We start from the raw sequence: 19,411 nt of genomic DNA, 5'->3' as shown, positions 1-19,411 counted from the left end.
GGACGTGACAGACCACGGATCTGAAATATAGTCAAGAAGAAGAAGAAGCATAAGGATGTAAAGGATTCTACCAAGTTGACCCATCTAGGGGAAGACCCTCTCTGAGGGTGGGACTGAGAAAGTCTTTCAGGTTCTGTTTTGCACACTAGTGTCAGATTTGTATCAATTTTCTCTTCTACTGTCATGCATCCCTCACAGGGAATTTTAGGTAAACTATTTGGTGTTGCATAGAATGATGGAAGGTGACCAGATCTGTAACCTGAATTGCTGACAGGCTGATTGCTTTGCATAATAAAACCTATTGCCTTGGGGTTTGACTTCTTTGTTTGACTATACACAGGCTAGGAGGGCTCCAGACCCCAAGATGCCAGTTTCTCCCCAGCCCTGCTTCGCTGAGCTTGTGGTTTGTCTTCTTATTCTGTTACTCTTTGGCCTCCAAAGAAAGATACTTGGGACCTTATGCTGTCTTTGGTATGAAATCTATACTTAATGCTCTCTAAGTGCCCTGATAACTGTTGGAGCACATTATGCTTTCCAGATACCACTTTTCCAGCGTTATTTTCTGCTTTTTATTCCAAAATTCCACAACACGTCACTGTGCATGCTACAAGGTGTAAACGCCCAAGAGGGATATAGCATCACCATAATGGGAACATATCAATATGACATAAGGTGTAGATCTGGGCCAAGCCCCCAGTGCGAACTCTGTAAACAGCAGCTGGAGAAAGGAGCCATTCAGTTCCTGTTCTTCAAACCAAGGTCTAAAGAGCTACCAGGTTGGACTGTGTTGTCAGGCAAGAATGTGTCAGTGGAAATCCCACGGAGTAACATGCGTGCTAAAATCCTATATACATACCAACAGCAAATTCAGTTCTCTGAGTTTGCAGTTCTCTGAGTACCAGTCCCTAAGTAGGCAAAATGACACCATTTACGCTTAAGAGTGGGCTTGAGGGAACCCCAAGGTCTGCATAAGTACAAAATTATTTAGGGAGGGATCTAAAAAAGTCCAATAAAGGCTAAGCCTTGTGTTCAATGGCCATCGAATATTAACTTTTGGAGGGGGAACAGGTGGGGAAGGGTGATGGAATGGGGTATCCTAGAAAAGGGCATGGATGGCAGGCTGGCTGGAACCTTAAACAGGAGCACTGCAACATTTTATTGCAGGTCCCACTTACAAAGTTTAAGATTCGGTCTCCCCAGTCAACACATTCTCAGAGGCAATGGCATGCCACCCATAAATTTTGCAGTGCTTGAAGCTATGTTATACTGCCACCTTGTGGTCCAATGGATTTTAGCAGGAAGCTGGAACGCTGTTTGCAAGAAATACATACCAGGCCTACAGGAAAACAAACTGATCATAACATAAGGAAAGCCGTGCTGGATTGGACCAGCATTTTAGATTAACGGTGTATATACCTGCCAGCTGGTCAAAGAAATGTATGGAAAATGGAATATACACCGTGGCCAACCAGCTACCTTTAGGAAGCCCACAAGCAGAACATGAGTGCAATAGTGCCCTCTGTGGCGATAGCCACCTTTCTGTCCCTTAGGTATGTCTGTTTTTGTATGTCTAGTGAGTGCGGAATGTTTGACTGAGTGGGTGTGGCTAGTGATGCTGTGAGAGAGGGGGGAGTATAAATAGGTTGGCTGAGGGAATTGTGTTTTTAGTTTTGGGGTTTGGTTTTAGTCTGGGAGTTTTAGTCTGGTTTGTGCTTCGTGAGAGTGTTTGGTGTGAGGAGTGAGAAGAGATAGAATTTTAAGGGGCTTGGGATTGTTGTTTTAAGTATAAAAATAAGCAGGTTTGATCCAAATTGAAATACTAAAGATCTCTTAAACTTTGTGTTCTGTTACCACAAACCACGTGTCAGCTCGGATTTATTACCTGCTATATTACACAGTGTAAAAACATCTAACATACACCTGCAGTTCAGTACCTCAGCAATAGAACCTATTTTCCAAAACCCTTTACCTTGTTCCCTCACATATAGGGGATAGGTTGTGTTGTTTTTGCCCTTTCCTCAGGCTTTTCAAGAGGTGGTGCTTGGCTTGAGAAGGGTTTGCTAAGGCAAGGCCTTCTGTGTGAGGTTGGTGCCATCGCCCCCTCCCACCCGTGTTTCCCAGCAAATGGTGTACATACGGCACCCCGCCTCTGATACTGGAGGCAGCATGGAGCCAGCATGACTAGCAGCCATTGACAGCTTTAACCTTCATGAGGCCTTCAGCTAGCACAATAAACTGATGATGATGATGATGATATACAAAGAGATTAACCTTCATGATCATGTAACCAAATCATGAAAAAGTTACATCAGACCTCGTTTTCCTCATCACTTTTCCCCAGGACAAATCTGTGAGCAGAATCCTAGTTTTTCCTCTTATTTTTTTTTAAAGGAGAAGGAATATGGAAATAGCTTGTGAATATGGAATAGAAAATGCTAGCTATGTGATTCACACAATTTGTATTTGTCAACCACGAAGATCAATAAAGGACCGAATACGTTGACACATCCTGCCAGCTAAACTGCGGATTCCGAAAGTGCTGAGATTTTGCCGGTATAAAAAGCATCTGATCCTTAAAAGCAGAACTGTTGGGACTGCAATGTGAAAAACAACATGACCAGCAAATTGCAAGAGAAATGCAAAATACCTGTAGATGCTTTGCAATATCGTCCCATTCAGCAGGTGTCATATTTGAAGAATCAAGCAGTGGAGAAAGTTCCAGGATTGTGTAGATAATTCTTTTATTTTGCTCAGAAAGGCTGTCAAAGGAAAGGACATTTTGCACAATGAGCTATTTTACTTGCACCACAAAATAAAGAATGTTTTAATTTTGACTTGAGAAAGTTTGAAATCCATGATCAATCTTCTCTTCCCACTTGAGCTGCCATTGTGTTCCAAAAATTTCAGCCAATAAATCAGATGGGATTTAGGATGCCGTCTTACGCATGCATAATACAGAAAAGGAAAGTCAAAGAACTCCCAACATCTCACATCCAGCATGGATGGCTGAGGCATGCTGAGAGTTGTAGGACATTTTTTCCATCTAACCATTCATAGGATCAATTAAGTCTGCATATGTGTGAATATAAATAAAGCAATAGTTCTGAAGAAAAACATGCAGCACACAGTACAGACAAAATAAAATCATATCATCCACATACAGTGGTTAAGTTTACTGCTCTGTTTAGAATTTTAAGCATGTAATAGTTCTGATTATGCAGAAATACAATTTCATTTATGCAAAAGTTAAAAAGAAATGGGGCTAAAATACCACATTTCCAGACATCCTTAAGGGTTAGACTTGATTGTGTTCTGACCTTCATAGAAGTTTCTGAATAAAGAGCTTTTATTAAAAACAAGAGTCTCAAATCTGTATTTGCATTTAACAATTTGGCCCAAAGACGGTGTCTTTGAATCAAAAGCTGCACTTAAATCAATAAAAGCAGCAAGAAGTTGTCCACCTTTTGTCTAACTTAGTTGTCAGGTGACGTAAGATATAACATTATTATTATTATTACTATTTATTTATATAGCACCATCAATGTACATGGTGCTGTACAGATTATACACAGTAAATAGCAAGACCCTGCCGCATAGGCTTACAATCTAATAAAGTTGCAGTAAACAATAAGGAGGGAAAGAGAATGCAAACAGGCACAGGGAAGTGTAAACAGGCACCGGGTAGGGTGAAGTTAACAGTATAGAGTCAGAACAAACTCAATATTTAAAAGCTATAATCTTCCTTTCCTAAAACCAGCCTGCTCGTCAACTAATATGGAATTTTCCTCTGACCAGTCCTCTAATTTTGACAAAAGAAACTTAGCATAGATTTTGGCTGGAATATCAATCAGACTAATTGGTCTGTAGTTCCTTGGATCCTGTCAATCGCCTTTCTTAAATATCAGCACAATCATCCTGAGATTCCAGCCTTTTGGTAGATGCCCAATGTTATTTATACGGTTGATTAGACCTGCTAACTGTGAAGCCCATCAGTCTAGATTGTTCTTAAATAATTTAAAAAGTCTTCTCCTGGTGTCTTATTATTTGTCAATAAGGGCTTTAATCTCCGATATAGATACAAGGGGCCATAAAGGGATAGACTTATTTTCCAACTCAGAGGTCAACCCACAAGCTGTTGTCCTTTCCTCTGCTTTAAATAAATTATAATAAAAGTTTTCCCTTGTTACAGATGGTATGGAAATATCAAACGTGCATTTTACTTCTCTAATTCTTCCAGAAACTAAATGCCAGAAATAAGCTGGATTTTGTGCTTGTTGTTGCCAATTCAAGATCGATCCAGAATCTTATCTGAAACTCAGCTCTCTTAACTGCAGTTAATTGTGGTTTTTATTTATTTATTTATTTGTAGTTTTGCCTGATGTTCAAAACAAAAAAGGAGGAGAGCATCCAAATCAGGTCAGAAAAAAGAAGAAACAAATTCTCAGGATGCAAGGTTTTATTACAAAGCCAATCGCCAATGAGAAAATTATTTTGCTAGAGAGAATTCTGCAGCCATCCTCTTAACAACCTCCTGAAGAAGGCCTTTGACAGGCCGAAACGCCTTGGGCTTTGTAATAAAATCTTGCACCCTGAGAATTTGTTTCTCCTTTTTTATGACCTTTGCCTGATGTTCAACATAATACTTTGATCCTCAGGGTGATGTGACACTTGTGCTCTTCATGTCCGACTTCTCAATTTCCTTCTTAGGCCATTTCTACACCAGCCCATGAAGAGGGAGGGAGGGAGGGAGGGAGGGGGGAGGATCTCGTGAGATCCTCCTCTTAGTCCACATGCAGGAGCAACTTCCCAGGAGGAAGGAGGGTGTCGTGCCCACCATTTTTTTTAAAGGATCTGAGCGCATGTGAGCTCCAACGAAACATGAGGTGTTTTTTTTAAAAAAAAAGCCCCAACCCCCTTCCCCACAACCTTGCTCCCCCCAACCCCGCTCCCCCCCAACCCCGCTCCCCCCCCCAGCCTGGTTCCTTCCCTCTACTGCTCCCCGTTACTCATGGAGAGGAAGGAAGAAGCCAGTACGGGAGGCCACACCTCCCACGGTCTCGGGATGATCCCAAGGCCATAGGAAGAATCGGATTTTCCCAGGGATTATTTGGATGCACATGGACTCAGCCATGACCAGCCCACATTTTCGGGTGGGTGTAGAAAAGGCCTTAGTGCACTGCATCCTTTATCAAACCAGAAAGTCTTCATAGGCTTTGTATCATTTGAATTTATGTCAGTCGTTAAGAAAGGTTTCAGATTATCACATATGGCCTGATACGCATGTAAAAATGAGTATGCATCAGAATCAGAAGACACAATGATGTCATGCAAAGACCTTAAATACTTTAAGTTTGGTCGTATTTACTTTTTTCCATTTTGATCTCTTTTCCTGATACATTTCCAGGTTTTGAGAAAACCAGTGGTTGGAATAAGTTACAGGTCTTAAGTTGGATTCAACTACCAGCTTTACCACTATGGGGTGATGATCACGGTCTTCCCTGGGTGGAACTGTTATACCAGAAAACAAACGTGCCTTTTCTTTGGAAACACAAATGTAATCAAGAACACTGCCTGAATAACCAGGAAAGAAGTAAAAGGGTAAGCAGTTTTGGGGTCATTGCTGCCTGCAATGAGCAATCTAAACATATATGTTCGCCTAAATAAATTTAGACCAGCATTATTTAACTTCACATCTTTGGATTTCCAATAATTCAGTTCTATGGGGATATCCTCCGATATACCAGTTTTCCACAATTAATGGTAGTGAAGATCCCAGTCTGGCATTAAAATAGGATAAGCAAAGACTTTGGGAATTCCATACTCAGCTCCTCCGGTATTTATTTATTTATTTCATTTATAGCCCGCCTTCTTTCCTCCAAGGAACCCAGGGCGGTGTACATAATCCTCATCTTCCTCTCCTTTTTATCCTCACAACAACAACCTGTGAGGTGGGTTGGGCTGAGAGCCTGTGACTGGCCCAAAGACACCCAGTAGGTTTCCATGGCCGAGTGGGGACTAGAACCCAGATCTCCCGACTCCCAGTCCAATACTTTAGCCACTATGCCACACTGGCTCACTTCCTGTTCCAAGTAGAGCCATATGTCTGCTCAATAATACTAAGAACACAAGGAGAGCCATACTGGATCAGACCAAGGGGCCATCTAGTCCAGCACTCTGTTCATACAGTGACCAACCATCTGCCTGCCAGGGACCCATAAGCAGGACATGAGTGTGTCCCATCCATGTTCCACAGCAACTGATGTATAGGCTGACTGCCTCGGATACTAGAAGTAGCACATAGCCATCAAGACTAGCAGCCATTGAAAGCCTTCTCCTCCAGAAACAGTCTAGCAATCTAATTTTAATTTCGCTGTTTTAAATTTGTATTTTAAATCTGTATTAACTTCTGCATTGCTGCTTGATTTTATCCTGGTTGTGTTTTTATATTGTATTTTATATTATACTTTTATACTGGTTGTTTTATATTTTGAACGGGTTTTGTGGTTTTAATTTTTGTAAACCGCCCAGAAAGCTTCAGCTATTGGGCGGTATAAAAATGCAATAAATAAATAGTTACACAAAAGCAATGAGATCAGAACCAACCCTCGGCTCAGAGAATCCAAATCCCACCATGATGAATTCTGTCATCTCTATGCACGACGCAAATCTGCGTGATTGTTCTGACTTTGCGGAGTTTATTTTGCTTTTGATAGTCATGGGGAAAGGAGCTCCACAATACACTGAAACCTTACCATGGAAAATCTTACTCAGCCAGCCTCCTGGCTTCTTAGATTTCAGTAAGCATATCTCCCACCATAAGGGCAAGCGACTTGCCTTTTAAAAAATGAAATTTGAGATACTCAGGAATCTGCTTTCATTAAATGACACTTCTACCTGCATATGCACAACGCTATTGTGCTCTGCACAAGGTTAAAAGGCAAACATTCAGGATATTTAACTGGAAGATTCAGAACTTCCTGCTTTAGGGTGGATTCCTGCACTGAACGGGGGGTTGGACTTGATGGCCTTACAGGCCCCTTCCAACTCTACTATTCTATGATTCTGTGAACTCCAGCAAGAGCGACACGTCCCCAATACATACGGAAGCACCAAAGTGTCATCTCGAAGTCCCGAACGGCAATACAGGTCAGTTTCCTTGGCGTATACCGCATCATGGAGAATTGGGATCTTCCTCAGGGCCGCTGCTAACTTGTTGGCCTCAGGAGCAAGACCTGAATATCAGGAGGAAGAAAAGGAAAAAAAGGGGGGGGGACAAGAGTAAAACAATCGTCTTTTGATTTCTTGGCTGATCATTAAGATTTCATATGATCTATTCAAAGTATTCAAGGAAATGACACCAAACACAAGAAATAAATGTCCTATAAGAAATATCCTTGGTATTGGGGACCTTACAAAGGCCTCACCAGAAGAGCGTAAAGTGCCGACAGGTTCACTGAGAGCAACTGGTCCTCGGGATATAATCCTAGGTTGGGTTGAAACACGCTACTCCTGCACAGCAAGCCAAAGGCAAAATCGCTTGAGTGTTTCACTAGTGGGGCCTGAGTGAAGTTGTGTGTATTAAGAACACGGGACGAGCCATGCTGGATCAGACTGAGGGTCCATCTAGTTCAACACTCTGTTCACACAGTGGCCAGCCAGCTGTCGATCAGGGACCCACAAGCAGGACACAAGTGCAACAGCACCCACCCACCCATGATCCCGAGCAACTGATGAATATAGGCTTACTGCCTCAGATACTGGAGGCGGAATTAAGCCATCAGGACTATTAGCCACTGATAATCTTCTCCTCCAGGAATGTATCCAACCCCCTTTTGAAGGCCTCCAAACTGGTGGCCATCACCACACCTTGTGGTAGTGAATTCCATAATTTAACCATGTGCTGTGTTAAGAAGTCCTTCTTTTTATCTGTCCTGAATCTCCCACCAATCAGCTTCACGGGATGACCCCCATTGGGTTCTAGTATTATGAGAGAGGGAGAAAAATGTCTCCCTATCCACTTCCTCCACACCAGGCATAATTTTATACATTTCTATTATGTCCTTTTTTCCCAAGCAAAACAATCCCAGCTGTTGTAAACTTCCCTTCAAAGGGAGTTGCCCCAGTCCCTTGATCCTTTCATAGAATCATAGAATAGCAGAGTTGGAAGGGGCCTACAAGGCCATCGAGTCCAACCCCCTGCTCAATGCAGGAATCAGTTGCCCTTTTCTGTACTTTCTGCAACGCCTTTATGAGGATCAACCAAAATGCCACAAGATATCGTATAACCTTTCAAGTTCCTTAGATTAGGTACATAAGAAGAGCCTTGCTAGATCAGACCAAGGGTCCATCTAGTCCAGCACTCTGTTCACACAGTTGTCAACCACAAGGAGGACATGGGTGCAAGAACACCCTCCCACCCATGTTCCCCAGCAACTGGTGTATATAAGCGTATTTCCTCTGATACTGGAGCAAGGGGAAGTTTATTTAAATCAGGATAACAGCATGAGGAAGAAGAGTTAAATCCTTATCTCCGAAGACCTCAGGTCTGTTCAGATTGGAGCACTTTCCAAGGCTGATTTTATTAATTCATTAATTAATTAAAGCTTCTTTTCACAAATATGACACTGTATCCTTTCCATTCTTAAATACAGTGTCTGAACAATTACAACTGGGTCAATAGCATGCCCACAAATTAAATTCTTTACTCAAATAGTCATAATGAGTTGCAGGCTGGAAAAATCCCAGGCACCGGAATGGAAATCTCCTAGAAATTTGGAGCTGGTTGGTTGAATGAAGTTAAACGTTGTATACAGCCCAAATGTGTACATCAATGATTAGACATAGTTGCGGTTACTGATTAAGGACAAAAGTTAAAGTCAACATTAGATGTTTCCCAGGGAACACGCCCCTGAAAAGGATGGGTGTCTGCTGGAGAGCCATCTAAATTCAACTTTTGAAATTCACTGGCTTAATCAGAAAGAGAACAAGGAAGGCAAAGCTACGTTAAATATCCAGAGGTAAGTCCCCAGGTTTTGGTGTGTTTTTTCTCCTTATAAAGGGAAGCAAAACACCTCAAAGAAAAAACCGCGGAATGGGTTTGCTTCAAGTCAAAAATAGCTGAAGAATCCACTTTAAGGCTCTAGCTGAAGAATCTAGCTGCCTCCTGTACTTCAACAGAACTCATGAATGCAAAATGAAAGTTGGATCAGGAACAAACTGTTTCATTAAAGATTGACACATAACCTTGTGGGCAAAGCCACATAAAACATCAGCCAGTACTTCCATAGAACTCAGAAATGGAAAATGAAAGTTGGATCAAAGAACAAGCTGTTTTATTTAAGGCGAGTGAATGGACCTGGCTTCCGATGGCTGGAATGATCCGTAGTTTGATACAGTGCATCCTTCAAGCAAACTTAGACAGTGGTCGGAGTTGGACACGTTGTGGCTGAGTGAAGCCATGATGAGGGAGGAGCCTGTTTACTAACCTCCCCCTTGGCCTGTGCTGGTTAGGGAAGTCTGCCCCTAGTGGATGAAGGTGTTACTGGAGGTTTCAACCACACGGGCACATTAAAATTCATTAATGCATTTTAACAACAAAATAACTCTGAGGTGCATACCCCTAGGATTCCCATAGTCAGGGCCGAGGCTACCATAGAGGCCACTCAGGCGGCCGCCTAGAGCACCAAGCTAAGAGGGGCACCGGGCACAGCGCAGTACTCACACGCGTTGGCTGTGAGCCGGCCCGGCCCGAGGATTCAGCCGGGCCTGGGTGGGCGAGATGGCGCCCCTCGCCCGCCCAGCCGAAGTGAAGCCAGCGACACTGGGGTGGGGGTGGGGCAGCTCCACGTTCGGACTTCCGGAACTCGCCCGGAAGAGAGAGAGAGAGAGAATGTATGGGGGTGGTGAATGGGGTGCATAGGGTCTTTGAGTGAATGCATGTGTTCATACGTGTGTTTGTTTGGAGTGAGTGATGCTGAGTGTGCCTGTGTGCGCGCGTGTGAGTTGGGGGGAATGATTTGGAGGTGATATTCCTATTAAATAATGCATTTTAGACCCATAGACGTTCCTTTCCAATTTGTTTGCTGTAATTGGCATGACGTATTTCTTGCACTTTAAAATAAATCTAGCAGTTTCAAGTTTTGTGCTCCTTATTTGTTCCAGGAAACATATGTTCTTAAAAATCAAAGTTGGCATTTTTGGGGGGTGGGGTGGGGTGAAAGTAGCTCACCTTGCCTAGGGCGCAAAATAGTCTGGCACCGGCCCTGCTTAGTATCCATGTCAAGCGTCTAAGATTCACAGTCTCGGAGCTATGGTGCTGAGACACATACACACACGCACGCACACACCTTCTTTTATGATCACAGATTCACACATAAGCCTTTGGGCAAAACTATATAAACACCCAAAACTGTTCCACTGAAGATAAAATAATTAATTCCCAATTTAAATGTATCACAGATCCACTACTCTGTGCTGGACAATGTAGAAAAGAAAATAGTTTAACAGAGCAGCTATATGAGTGAGAGATTTTATTATATTCAGCAGTATATAAATGCTACAAATAAATAAAAATGTTGACTTAGATTTAAGTCTCATTCATCACTACAGTTAAAGCTGCAGGAGCTATACTAGAGTGACCAGATACAAAAGAGGGCAGGGCTCCTGCAGCTTTAACTGTTCTCATGAAGAGGGAATTTCACCAGGTACTGCATGCATACAAATGACACCTGCTGAAATTCCTTTTTTTTAATACAACTTTTAAAGATACAGGAGCCCTTTCTTCCTTTCCATATGGTCAACCTAGTTTAGTCAGAAAAATGTCCTACAATTCCCAGCAAGCCCTAGCCATATTGGGAATTGTAGGACTTATTTTTGACTAAACATGCATAGGATTCCACCCTTAGAATGCATAGGATTCCACCCTTAGAAGCCTAGACAGAGTGGTAGACGATTCTGAAAATAGAATAGCAGTAACCAAGAAGAGTGTTATATTCAAGAAACATCATGAACTCCAACAAAAGGGTATTTGGAGTGAGGAATAATAAAAAACTACACACCTAGGAACAACACCAAAAGCACACACATCCAAATGCACAAACAGTACAATTGTCTTAAGAATATCAGATTGGATATTTATGTCATCACTGCTCTTATCATAACATTGATAACTTCACATGACTTGCCCTGAAATCATTTCCTTCATCCTAGAAACGTTGAAACTAGTGCCCTCCTCATGTTTTGGACTTCAACACTCAGCGATTCTTTTTTCCCCTCTCTTCATTATATTTATTTTAAATTTAATATCTCATATAGAAAATAAAATAAACTTGAACATGATATCCCTCCCCTCCCCTTATCTCACAGGAAATAAATGATCAAATTATAACTGTTACAAAATATATCTATTACAAATCATTCCACAGATCTTAAACATTTCCTTCCTTTCTTTGTAGGTCGGGGGAGAAAGTCAACCAACCACAAGAGCGGTACCTTTCATTATGCCAACCAAAAAGATTTAAATGCTTTTGGAATTTTACTCTCCCATTCTGTATCTCCACCTATAAAGCAGAAAATATGTGTGTGCGATGTATGTCCGGAAATGTTTACCCACTTCCAGAGGAGTTAGAAATTTGACATGCTGATAGGTCTAGCTGTACAATGTACCAGAAAAATCTAAAAATGCAGAATGTTGGTTTTTAAGTATTTTTTAAAGAATGTAATAAAAACCAAGGCTTACACCTGCCACTCCCAGCCTCCTAGCATGTCTTGGGTGGGAGGCCAGACTTACTGGCCTTTGGCAGCCATTGTGAGCTGGGCAGGTTGCTGCTGCTGTGTGTCTTTCACAAACCTGACTCCTAAGTTTGGTCTCGAGCAGTCAACCCAATTACACATAAAAGGAAACAACCTGCATAAATGAGCTGCATCCATTTGTGGTGCTTCCTCCTGGTCTCTGTGTGGTTTTAAAATTGTAACTAGATACAACAGCATGACTTTGTGGGACCAAACATGCTAAAAGGCACTCCGTCCTGAATATCACTGTTTTCCCAGAATTTTCTCAGCCCGAGACTGCAAAAAAAACGGGCCTAAAGGGGAGGGCGAGATCCCGGGGCAAGGGAGGGTTCATCCTTCCCTGATCCCGGGATCCCCTGTGTGTCATGTGGATGCACAGGGACGATCCCGGGGATCTCTGTTTTATGAACTTGGAGATGCACAGTTTCGCATGATCAAAGTAAAGGAAAATCAATCCTTCACAAATGCAAAAAGGTAGACTTTTGCACTGGTGAACTATCATGAAAAGGGTTTAAGGGTAGGGAATTTTAAAAAACCTAAAAAAAATCAAGGCATGAACCAATCTGATTCAAACTTTGCACAGCTAAAGCTCTCCTTAAAAGCTATCGCTATGCCAAGTTTGATCTCTTTACAGTCTTAGCCCATGCGCTCCCTCCTGTTTCCTATAAACAGCCTCCCTTCCTTGGAGTTTATTTAATATGATCTTAGGGTAAAGTATAATGTGTTGTTTTATTTGGCAGAAATAAAGACATGTTTTTTTAAAATAAAAAAATTAACTGCAGGGGAAAGGAGAACGTAGGGGGTGGAGCAGGAGATTTTGCCGGCATTGCAGCGCTCCAGGTGAAAAGTTAAATGAGCTGAAAGAGAGCAACAATGCACAGATGTGAAAGTGCCCAGAGCTCGACTTGCTAAGGAAACGGAAGGGGAAACCATGGATGAAAACTGGATTAAAAAAGTAGGTGTGATAGAGCTCAAAGAGACAAGCTTCTATATAATAGAAGAAATGGAAATGACAATATTCATAAAACCAGCAGGGGAACATTTCAACCTCTCAGAACACTCTATCACTAACAGAGGTGACCATTCTTGAACCAAGTAATTTAAAGACGGGGTTTAATGGAAAAAGCTGAACTACAATTCATCAAGCGGTTCAACTCTATCACATATGGCTTGGATATGGACAAAGGTGTGTTTATTTAAACTATCACCCAAGAACCTGTTGTGAATGGCCATGTTTAAGGTAATTATCACTTTCCACACTTCAGTATTCTCTGACTTCACTGTTTACAATCCCTACCACCCAACCATGTGACTATATATATACCAGTAACTCAGGAAACTCATGCACCTGATCAAGCAAACATTGCTATAGTTATTATCAGGTGTGAATAAATGAGCACCACAATACTCTTAGAATTCACTGATTGTTTTTTATCAATTTAATCTTGCCAGCTGAAGATCAATGGATGAAACACCTACAGTAATTCCTGTTATGTTATTTTTAAAATGCCATTTTTTAAAAAAATCCCATCTTTCAGCAACAGGGAACATTGTGGAATTATTAACTTGTTTGGCACATAATTAACATTCTAAGAAAATAGTGCAGCATTCTCTCTACCCCGTTTCTTCTAAGGAAAGTCTTTCCAATTTTTCCACTGGGGGGTAATTAGAAAAAAGAAAGAGCTCTGATGCAATCTTTTTCCTTCACAATTATGAGTGTTGTTGAAATAGTGTTCAACAAACACTATTTGTTGAAATAATGTTTTAAAATAATATTGTAATAGACAATTACATTGTTGCATAACTTCTAGATCCCAAATTCATTGAACATAAGAAAAGTCATGCTGAATTGGATCAAGGGTTCATCTAATCCAGCACTCTGTACACAGTGGCCAACCAGCTGTCAACCAGGGACCCACAAGCAGGACATGGTGCAACAGCACCCTCCCATCCATGTTCCCCAGCAACTGCCTTTCATAGCCATCAGGACTAGTAGCCATCAGGACTAATAGCCATCTCCTCCAGGAATTTATCCAACCCCTTTTTAATGCCATCCAAATTGGTGGTCATCACTACATCTTGTGCTGGTGAATTCCATAGTTTAAGTATGTGCTTTGTGAAGAAATACTTCTTTTTATCTGTCCTGAATCTCCCACCAATCAGCTTTATGGGATGACCCCAGATTCTAGTATTACGAGAGAGGGAGAAAAAGGTCTCCCTATCCACATTCCCCACTCCATGTATAATTTTGCATGTCTCTATCAAGTCTCCCCTCAGCCTCCTTTTTTCCAAGCTAAATAATTCCAGCTATCATAACCTTCTCTCATAGGGGAGATGCTCCAGTCCCTTGATCATTTCAGTTGCCTTTTTCTGTATTTGCTTCTATGGTTGCCTTGATTACAAAACAAGTAACACTCTTACGACTTGATGCTAAAAAAAAAAAATTAAAAAGCTATTTGCAAATATTGCAGAGGCTCTTCAGATATTTGGTCCAACCCAAGACAAAAAAACCAAGATTATGGCAACCAGCTTGATTGATAACTGTGGAGGCAGTGGAGGCAGTGACAGACTTTGTATTTCTGGGCGCAAAGATTACTGCAGACGCTGACTGCAGCCAGGAAATCAGAAGACGTTGACTTCTTGGGAGGAGAGCAATGACAAATCTTGATAAAACAGTTAAGAGCAGAGACACCACACTGACAGTGCGACAATGGAATCAGCTACCTAGGGAGGTTGTGGGCTCTCCCACACTAGAGGCCTTCAAGAGGCAGCTGGACAAGCATCTGTCAGGGATGCTTTAGGGTGGATTCCTGCATTGAGCAGGGGGTTGGACTCGATGGCCTTGTAGGCCCCTTCCAACTCTGCTATTCTATGATTCTATGATTCTATGACAACAAAGGTCCGCATAGTTAAAGCAATGGTATTCCCTGTAGTAACCTATGGCTGCGAGAGCCGGACCATAAGGAAAGCTGAGCGAAGGAAGATAGATGCTTTTGAACTGTGGTGTTGGAGGAAAATTCTGAGAGTGCCTTGGACTGCAAGAAGATCAAACCAGTCCGTACGCCAGGAAATAAAGCCAGACTGCTCACTTGAGGGAATGGTATTAAAGGCAAAATTGAAGTACTTTGGCCACATAATGAGAAGACAGGATACCCTGGAGAAGAGGCTGATGCTAGGGAAAGTGGAAGGCAAAAGGAAGAGGGGCCGACCAAGGGCAAGATGGATGGATGATATTCTGGAGGTGACAGACTTGACCTTGGGGGAGCAAGGGGTGGCAACGGCCGACAGAAAGCTCTGGCGTGGGCTGGTCCATGAAGTCACAAAGAGTCGGAAGCGACTGAACGAATAAACAACAACAAGACATTTTGCTACTCATTCCAATTATAAATGCTGATGAGACGGGCAGTTGAGTCTTATTTGAACTCTGGTTCTGGTCAGCGTCCTTCACCTCACCTGAGAGCAGCAGGCTAGCTTAGGGATAAAGGCCAGATGTGAAGCAAATGACTAGCTGGAAGATACTGGGAATTGGAGGCCTTTTTTTCTGTCGAAACATGCATAGGATTGCACCCTTATACTTTCAATTATAGTCAACAAGTAATGCATAAAACATTCCATATCCTCACACTAGCAATCCTATACCTGTCTACTCAGAAGACAGTCTCGCTATTCCCAAGTAAGTGGGCATACGATTGGAGCCCTAAAGTAGGAACTGTCAGGGTTGGAAAATTTACCCACAGAGGGTTATACCTTGAAAGAAGGAAAAATTGACTTTGGCACAATCTTTGAACTTTGGATCCTCAATTCTTTACAGATGTTACACATCAGTACTGTAAAATATCAAGGCCTCCTGACTCAATTGAATAATTGGCTGATGAAACTGTGTGCAATACCTTGTATGAAATGTATATAAAGTTGTACAGATGTAATGGTGGTGTGGGTGGATGCCGGATGGTGATGTTATGTATGCAGGATGTATTTTGTACAGAAGACGTTATATACCTCAGTAAAATCTTTACTGAAGAAAAGCTATACATGCTGTGAGTATATTTTCTTCCTGGAGAGACAGTGCTCAGTGGCCAAACAGAAGAATCAAACGCTGAAGCTGCTGTGTTGCTGCTTAATCTCTGCTAAGTCAATTCCTGACAGGAACGTCATTCAAGTAAGTAGGTTTGATAAGAAAGTAAAGGAGGGGGTTCATCCGTAGACATGTGTATGTTCAGAGGGAGAGGAGAGGAGGAACAGGACCATTCCTCCAGCCCTGCTAAAATTCCTCCTCCTTCAGTTGTCACCATCACTAGCCATCCCAGCTTTCTGTACAAAGGGAGCTGAGAAAGGGGAGCAGGGCCATTCTACCAGCCCTGCTAAAAGCGACTTCATTTTTCCTCTTCCCTTCCCATCCTTTTTTCCTTATGTGTTGTGTCGCTTTTGAATATAGGCCTGCAGGACTTATTTTTTTATTGATTTTATGTAAGCCACTTCAGGAGCCTTTTTGGCTGAGGAGCAGGATAAAAATAAATAAAGCATATGTGGCTTTAAAAGGGGGTTGGATAAATTCCTGAAGGAGAAGACTATCAATGGCTACTAGTCCATGGCTATGTGCTAACTCCAGGATCAGAAGCAGTAAGCCTATGTATACCAGTTGCTGGGGAACATGGGTGGGAGGGTGCTATTGCACCCAGTCCTGCTTGTTGGTCCCTGGTCGACATCTGGTTGGCCACTGGGTGGACCTGGTCTGATCCAGCATGGCTATTCTTATGTCCTTATATGTCCCTACACTGGACTGGAGTCATGGTCTTAGCAGAGTAGGTGCTAGATCTTCCTGTATGCTCTTTTTCTGATCTTGATCCCCACCCCAATCCTAGATGCTCCCGTTTGCTCTGCATAGGAGAAACTATGAGTTTGCTCCTGCTGGATAAATAGCAGTTTTGAGGTGGTCAGCAGGATTGGCACATGAAGGTTTAAAAAAACCTCTTCACCTGTCCAATTTAGAAACATACATGGTTGATTTTACCTGTGAGAATTTTATTTTATTTTTTGAACTCCTGATATGTCACATTTACTTTGGTCGTAAATCATGGTTTTATACCTCGCTTCTTTATTCATAATTACTAATGTGGATAAGCGTACATCAAAGGGATGGAGAAATGTCACTCTTCTTTATTTTTAGTCACCCTGATTTTGAAAACTACGAGCTGCGAAACATTGTTAAGACGCGACTAGCCTATTGTCTTGAACATGAGCCCTTAGTTAACAGTGCTGCTGTTTTCCTCTTCTAGAGGAGACACGTTCAAAACCACATTACGCAGATTGATCAGGATAGTTAAAGAGTGGCAGAAGGGTAAATATTGCCCACTTTTTCAGTATGTGCTTAAGTGAGAGTTCTAGTCGACGTAAAGCGAAGAACTGGAGAACGAAGTGATCTTGGGGCATGCAGCAACCATACCCTCTAATTTTGTGTTTATTAAACTCCAATAACTTCCCCCCTTCTTTCCATACGCATCGCCAAAACAGATTAGAATCCCTGTTTCACCATAACACTGAAATGAGCAAAGAAGAAGAAAAAAACACATTTTTTCCGCCAATCTTTTAAAAACAGCCAGGATTGTGAACACTGCCAAGTGTGGAAGAGGTCCTTTGGCATTGAAGAGCTAGAAATGGGGATTTCTGCAGGTGCAGCTTTTCCCACCCCTGTATGTCATCCTATGCCTACCAACATTTCACCTTCTACACAGGTACTAAAAGGGAGAAGAGCTTTGCATTCTTCTACACCCTGCCGTTAGAATATAATGTTCTGTGACCTATTTTACAAGACCCAATAAGTGCTTGGAGGAAGGAATAGGTAACTTTAGGAAGCTGCCTTATTCCAAGATCTTGCTCCATCTGTACTGACCCGCCCTACCCGGTGATGGCGGGTCTTGCGTGTGCAGAACACATGTTGTACCACTGGGCCACAGACCTTATTTAGGGCAACCTTCCCCAAAACAGATGTTTTGTACTTCAATTCCCATTAGCCCCTGCCAGCATGGCCATTTGCCAGGAATGCTGGGAGTTGTGGTCCAACTAGAGGGTCCCAACTTTGGGAGGGCTACCCTAGGGAACCGCCCCGTTGCATAGGGATGCTTCAATCACCTGTACGCCAGGCTGAAATACTGCAGATGCATCTTTTTTGCCCCAGTGATAGGGGAAGGCTACCCCTGCTGAATTTCTACCTGTCGGGAATTCTGCCTAGTGTGTGTGCACATGCGGCGCGGATGGAAGGGGAGGGGGAGAAAGTAGCCACAACTGTAGCATCGCAGGAGAGCCTCCAAGCTGCCCCCCTCCCAATGCCCTGGTCCTCTAAGATCCCCCTCCTTCAGGCACTCGACTCACCTTCTGACTGAGGCACCATCCCGATCGTCCCTCCAGTGTTGATCACCAGCACCCGCACTTCAACCATGGCTCTGCAGCCACCCCCAATCTCTAGGGCCAGAGCGGGCTCGGTGGACGAGAGGGATCTGCCGAGCGCGTTGAATCCTTTGTCCTTTTGCTCTGCCATGATGGTTTCCCAGCCCAGTTACCTGCCTGGGTTGGCGGGTGGCTAAAAGTGCGGATACCCGGGACCCCGGCAACGTGGGCATCTATATGCCGGCTCTTAGCGCCGCCCCTTTCCGGACTCGCCGGCTCTCATTGGGCGCGGCCAATGAGAGCCGGCGAGTCCCGAAAGGGGCGGCGCTCCCACACTAAGTGAAAGGGACGACCCTCCCGCTTCCTACCGTTAGGCCCTTTGGGCGCCTGAGGAGAAAGGTGGCTTGAGGAGTCGCTCTGCCTCTGTATCGAGGGTCGCCTCAACGCCCGCCGAGGGCTCCTTTATTTTCACCCACTAAACACCCTCTAACAGCCCTAGCTGTTCTCAAGGGGGGGACGGGGGACAAAAGACTTCAAAAACGAAGTGACTTTTTTATTTTCGTGTTTCACCTCAGCCCGTTCAGACAAGTTGGAAGGAAAGAAAAAGCCTTTCTGGTGTAACAGGATGAGGTTAAAAAATTAAAAAAAACAACCACCACCCATCGTCACCATTTTATTGATTTATTTATTTCATTTATATCCCACCTTTTTCCCTCCAAGGAGGTGATGTCCCCAGGGAGAGGTTTCATCTCTCTAATGAATGTAATGTGTCAAGGGTTAAAGACGGCTTCTCTGCCAAAGGGTGGCTACATGTGGCTATATGCCAGATTTGCATTCCTTAATGGTGGACATAATGTCCTAGCAGACAAAGGGAAAAACTTTCAACCAACAGAGCATCCAATGTAACCTATGACTCGTTGAGATTGTGCACCTTAACTTAAAAATTGAATGTAACATGCCCAGTTCTTTCAGTCTCTCTTCATAGGGCTTTGTTTCCAGAACCAGGATGATCAGGGGTCTGGAAACAAAGCCCTATGAAGAGAGACTGAAAGAACTGGGCATGTTTAGCCTGGAGAAGCGAAGATTGAGGGGAGACATGATAGCACTCCTCAAATACTTCAAAGGTTGTCACACAGAGGAGGGCCAGGATCTCTTCTCGATCCTCCCAGAATGCAGGACACGGAATAACGGGCTCAAGTCAAAGGAAGCCAGATTCCAGCTGGACATCAGGAAAAAC

The 19,411-nt window shown here is 43.0% G+C and overlaps 1 protein-coding gene across 1 annotated transcript in view; it reads right to left on the bottom strand.

The window, feature by feature from the left end:
* Window positions 1-18,380, bottom strand: part of LOC134393157 (60 kDa lysophospholipase-like) — a 94,997-nt gene extending 76,617 nt beyond the window's left edge. The window contains exons 1-3 of the mRNA XM_063118119.1: window positions 18,160-18,380; window positions 7,103-7,232; window positions 2,648-2,759 (exon numbers count right to left, since the gene is read on the bottom strand). Coding sequence (XP_062974189.1) covers window positions 2,648-2,759; window positions 7,103-7,232; window positions 18,160-18,325 — 408 coding nt within the window. The 5' untranslated portion in view covers window positions 18,326-18,380. The remainder of the gene's footprint in view (window positions 1-2,647; window positions 2,760-7,102; window positions 7,233-18,159) is intronic.
* Between the last annotated feature and the right edge of the window lie 1,031 nt (window positions 18,381-19,411).

The sequence above is a fragment of the Elgaria multicarinata genome, chromosome 2, assembly GCF_023053635.1.
Source record: "Elgaria multicarinata webbii isolate HBS135686 ecotype San Diego chromosome 2, rElgMul1.1.pri, whole genome shotgun sequence".
Taxonomy (NCBI): Eukaryota; Metazoa; Chordata; class Lepidosauria; order Squamata; family Anguidae; genus Elgaria; species Elgaria multicarinata.
The sequence above is the reverse complement of the archived record's forward strand: the minus strand, read 5'-3'. Positions and strand labels throughout refer to the sequence as shown.